Raw genomic sequence first — 5,728 nt, 5'->3', positions numbered from 1 at the left:
CCACCCCTCCTACCCCCAACCCCCCCAAATAGTAGGGGCATTTGTATCCTATCTCCTCAGGTGTGTATTTGCAGTAACATGCTCATGGTGGGGAAAAACTTGCCCCTGTAGGAGCCATCAGGAGTTTCACCACCAAAATCAATCTTTCTAATTGTCACCTAAGATTTTAATCTGGATGTACATCCTCACTTACTTGTAGCCTAATACCCACTCAGTAAAAACTATTCTGAGGAGATTGCAGGCTGCACGTTAACACGTACACCATGATAAACAAATATCATATCTCATGCACAAACAAGTCAGAGAAAGTTCAGATACACAGGTCTAAGTATTAGCAAAATGGAAAAATTTGAGATATTTAGCATAAGGTGGATTAATTATAAATTTTGATTTGTAGATTTAATAACTCCTGACTTCTTCATTATGTAGAATATGGAAAAATCAGGAGAACATTGGAAAAAAATACTGGAGAATAAAACAGCTTGTAGGTTTTTGTCTGGGTCTTGCTGTTGTATGAGTACCTTGGAGATTGTTAGTTTTTTTTTTCCCTTGAGGGATTTCTGTTCTATTTTTCGCAACAAGAAAATCATTCTGTGGAACAAAATGAAGGTATGTGTAGCAGCGTTTAAATCACCTAGCTGATGTCTTCTGCTAGAATGTTATATCAGCTTTTGGTTTTAAAAGTGTTTGGAGAGAAAGAAAATAGTGTGGTAAACAACAAATTACTTGTGCTCAGACTGGGTTCTGAAATGCCTCAGAGAATGGATGGATATAGCTGATGAAGACAAAAAGACATGTTGGACTATTTGTCTAAGCACAACAGGGGAATTTGTAAGACTTGACAGTTTTGGATATCTATTAGGATTTAGCTGTGTTCTAGGGAAGAGTAATGATAGCTGTTAAATAATTGCAGCAACCGGAGATGCCAGGAGGAGCCTGAGTTGCCTCCTGTAGCGCAACAAACAACCCTGAAAGGCAACAAGCTGAACCGTGAGGTTCATTGTCACTTCAGCTATTGGGGAGCAAACTTATTGGATGACTTTTGAAAGCTGGAGATGGTGAGTGGAATCCAGAATGTTTTGTCTAAAGTGGTGAAACATTCCTTTACTACATCCATGTCATAAAAAAAAAAAGCTCCATTTTTGTAAAATGCAGTAGTTATTTTAGGGGGTTTTTATACTTACTGTTGAGAAAAAAAAGCTCAAAGAAATACATTTGTTCTATGACCGTACCACAGATGCAAGTAACAAACGAGGACTCTCATCCCAGTTTATAACATTTCTCTGCTACTTACTATTTAAAATCCATAATTAATGAGACAGAAAGTGTGAGGTCCTTTAAGACAGTTACCCAGCACCATCCTCAGCCTGCTTCTCAGGGGAGAGCTATTTTGATTATTTGTCTTCTGTTTCAGCCACTCTGAGGCTGATGTCATAGAACCACTCTCAGAGGGACTGCACAGCAGTAAACCTACGGGGTGCCAGCTCCTTCCTTTGGTAAGTGCAATTTAAAATTTGGGAGATGTCCTTTCTGTCTTGCTGTCTGCTCTGAACTGCACACATGCCCCTCAGAACTGCAGGTTTTCAGAAGGAAAGACTGGCAGATCTCTTCTGCCTATTGCATGACAACCAGAAGATGAGCACAATTTTATAATTATCTCTTAGATTTCAGCTAAAGGATCCCTCACTTCCAGATACAGCAGAAACTCTCTGGGTTTGTGAGGGAAAACTCATGAGGATTTATTTTATTTTACTGGGAGTGTGTGAGATTTGCTCCTCCTGCCACACAACGGGCCATTGCTCTATCATATGTCCATCGGTTTTCTGGGAAACCAGCTGAGTTACAAGAGACGAGATCCATTTCTTCATGTGGACTATGTTTCCCGGCTGGCTTAAATGAACACACATGCACATCCAGGGCTATGAGAAAAGGCATGAAGTAAGCAGCCTTCCCGCATCTTTACAGCTCAGTCCATAGTTGATCCTGAGGAAGATTAATTTATTCTCATTCTCAATTTGGACGGCACCAGATGTCCTATGGAGATTTCAGGATGCATACATGAATACCTGACTGCTGGTTTCTGAGCCTGCAGACACCTCTGCAGAATTCAGCTACAGAGCAGATTGGACTACTGCAATTGATTGGACTACTACTGGGTCAGTCTAATCCATAAGGGACAGCATCTTGACTTGCCCTGGTGAAGGTGTTGAGCATGCCTACAGCTCTCAGCCAGAAAGTCTCAAATGGCATGAACAGATACAACCCAAAACCAACGTGCTTTCACTCTGGCAAGGCCTGCAGAGAGCCTAGCTTTAGGCTGCTGAGATCAAGCAGCCTGAAGTATCTGAAAAGATGGTCACCACATTTCACACCAGCTGAAATATTTAGCAGTACAATCTGCAAGGATCATAAATAGGTACATTAAATTATAGAAGGAGGAGATCAGGAAAATATTTCTCTTAGAAAATTATAAACAAATGCAGTTCCTCCCAAATACCGACATCTTCTGAAATTGTTCTCTGAGCAGAAACATCTGTTTCTTGGATAAGACCAAATCTCTTAATAGAACACAGCCTCTGATTTTCTCCCTTCCTTAATCTGCTTTTATTCTTGTCAGCTGTGCCAAGGGACTGTGCTGAAATTGCTGGTTCCCAGCCATATACTATGGTCACAGTGGGATGTTGAGGTGTGGATTGTCCTGTTCAGAAAGTACTTGCTGTATTCAGAAGGTGTGAGAAAACGCAGTTTTGGTGGGAAAAGTGTGCAATTCACAGTTGTCTTCACAGTTTAAACTTTTGTGGAAGAGACTTCCACTTCCAAGAATACTTTCCTTTGGGTAATTAGATTCTGCAGACTTGAGAGTGGGTGACTGAGTCCCACCGTCTCCCTCATTCCCCTATCTCCTTTCAGAACATGCTATCAGGGATAATCAGTCCTGTGAGTCTCACCAGTTTCTGAGTCTTGCACAGTTTCCTAGTCACACTTTACCTCATTTTTAGTATCTTTTCTGGAGATTAAGATTTAACACTTTATTTTTACAATATAGATGCAGAAATGTGTTCCATTTTTTGTGTGGGATATATTCACTGAGGTGCAAGGGCACTTGAAACACGTGTTTAGAACAAGATGCTTGTTTGTTTTTCTGACAGTATCTAAGAAATGGCTTCTGATTTTGAGTGTTTGGCTCCAGATAACTACTAGGACCTAGTTTCCAAAGGAATTAAATATTTACGCCCCCAGAAGACACGTGGAAATTCTGATGCCTATACTGGTAGCTGATGATGGCTGTCTTGCTCCTGAACTCTGAACATTGCAACAAAATAGTCATGGATCGTGGTCATGCACGCTCATTGTCCTGGTTTGAGTTAGAACAGAGCTCATTCTGTTCAGAGATTTCACTTTTCAGTTCAGCCTCCACTAACTAATGGCACTGTCTGAAGTTAACGGTGTATTTTTGGAGACAGTGTCTGCTTCGAGAAGTGTCAGCGCTTGATGTTTAGTCACTACCAGAAAGGCTCTTGCTTATAGTTGCTCCTGTGAAGACCAAGGTCACTCTTAAATCTTGTGTACCACGTTGGGGTGCAGTAAGAGGAGGATGCATCTGCAGGGAGTAGTGGACAGGACAGGTGACACTAAACTGACAAACAAGGTGTTTCATTCCACCTATGTCATATTCAGTCTAAAGTTGAGAGATCACAAGGGTCAATTTCTCTCTTTTTCAATGGCTGGCATCCAAAGAGCATTCTGTCCATTCTGCCTTTGAACCCAATCCACCTGGAATCCAGTTCCAGAATCCAGCTCCTGAGTCTGGTTTCTGTCTGCTTCTGAGTCCAGGCTAGGATTTTCCCAGCACATGCCCACAGCAACAGTGGTGGCTGTGACATGGTTGCCATCCACGGCATAGTTCGGGGTTTGTTTCAGTATTGGTTTTGTATATATTTGTATGTATTTCATTTTAATGCTATTATTTTCATTAAAGCAGTTTTAGTTTTCTCTTCCAACCCATAAGTCTCTCTCCTTTATTCCCTTTCTCTTCCCCTTTGGTAAGGGATTAATAGAGACCATCTGTCATTCATCTAGTGGCTGGCCAAACCCTAACCCTTGACACTCATAGAGAACTTCAACAATGCTGGATGCATTGTTCGACCCAAGGGGAGGGGTAGGAAGCAAAGCCCTAATCAGGGCTCCAGCTCAGGTGCAAATGAAGAGCAATACTCACTTCCTCTAAAGCAGTGGCCTTCATTCTTGTTTTATTTGTTATTATCTTGTTTTATTTTTATTTGCTTTATTAGCAAGTTTCCAGTAGGAAAGCAGGGTCCCTACTATAGCAAGGATTAATTGCCTGGTAATAGCTTTCCTCTTCTAATCCTAAAATGATGCTCAAGTTCCAGGACTAAAACTGTTGCTGTAGCACATCCTGTTGTGAACAGTGTCACAAACTCAGTCATTCTTCAGGTCGCCATAGAGAAGAAAGGAAAATTCTCTCCAAAACAGGCTGGAAGCTGTGATTTTCACCTCAAAAAAGCGTCCCCTTTGAGTGGTGAGTGGTGCGCCTTGTTTCTGTTAAACCTAAGAGTTACACATTCTATTTATACACAAAATATTTTGCAAAGCTAAGGACTGAGATCTAAAAGCCAAGAAGTTTAAAGTCTTCAGGCCGAAAATCGTGAATGGGCAGGGAATGAGCTAGTTGCTACAGACACACACTTCGGGTGTCAGTGAATAATGTCAGAGAACATGCCCAGGCCCCTCCTGCTCTTTTTCGGAGCCCGGCAAAAAGAACCGCAGCTAGACAACAGTGTCACCTGCTGGTGAGCGGAACGGCTGCTCCGCCCGCTGCTCTCACTGCCACCGCACATCGCCGGCTGCTTTCACGCGTCCTGTGAGAACAGCGCTCCTCACCTTTGCAGTAAAGGTGACAATGCGGTGAGGCGGTGTCAGTGACAGCTTCACAGAGGACAGCACTTCCTTCCATTTCTGTGTTATTTAAGCAATAGAGATTTTCCAAGGTTTGCTTAACAAATTATAGAGTGGCTTTGGTGATACAGCTTTTGTTTATGTTAGTTATACTATTTTAAAACAGTTTTAAACCCGAGGCTGATACTGAGCCACATTTTGTTCTGCATTTGCTGCTGGTTTAGATAACATAAAAGCCTAGCATGGATATCACCTGCTTCACCTAGAAGTCTGTGGCTCTCATGCTTCTGTGTATGTCTAACGCATATGTATGAATAAATTTCACAAGGTTGGTCAAATGAGTGACCATGCAGAAGAAAACTGCAAGCAAAGCAATCCTACTTGGGAAACATCTGCAGAAGGAAATGTCTCTCCTGCAAAGGACTGCTCCATAACACAAAAACAATCGGTATGTCTTGTCCAGTACCATGTTATCATCAAGTGACTTACCACTGCCTCCAATTTCTTACATAATCACAAAAATAAAAAGCTGAGTCAATAGGGAAGTGTCAGTAATAACAACAGTGAAATGAGTCAGGTTTGGAGTGCTGTGATTTAGTGGGCTACGAGCTCTTCTGAGCTCAAATTAAATAGTGAGCAGGGAAATAAGAGAGTACTCTTAGTTAGAATAACCCTCCTCTTAGGAGGGCTATTCCATACCTTATTATTTGTTTCCAACTTGAAACTGCAGAATTCATAATCGTGGATGACAATGATCCTGAAGCATATTTTCTGCACTGAAAATCCACCTCCCAGACTCAAAAGCAGGAAT

General features: G+C 41.7%; 1 protein-coding gene across 1 annotated transcript in view; it reads left to right on the top strand.

Moving 5' to 3' along the window:
- Window positions 1-5,254: 5,254 nt before the first annotated feature.
- Window positions 5,255-5,728, top strand: part of ARL14EPL (ADP-ribosylation factor-like 14 effector protein-like) — a 2,364-nt gene continuing 1,890 nt past the window's right edge. Inside the window, 1 exon segment of the mRNA XM_010137972.1 lies at window positions 5,255-5,397. Coding sequence (XP_010136274.1) covers window positions 5,255-5,397 — 143 coding nt within the window.

This window comes from Buceros rhinoceros, unplaced genomic scaffold (assembly GCF_000710305.1).
Source record: "Buceros rhinoceros silvestris isolate BGI_N320 unplaced genomic scaffold, ASM71030v1 scaffold8836, whole genome shotgun sequence".
Taxonomy (NCBI): domain Eukaryota; kingdom Metazoa; phylum Chordata; class Aves; order Bucerotiformes; family Bucerotidae; genus Buceros; species Buceros rhinoceros.
Note: the sequence above shows the minus strand (reverse complement) of the source record. Positions and strands in the feature narration are given on the sequence as shown.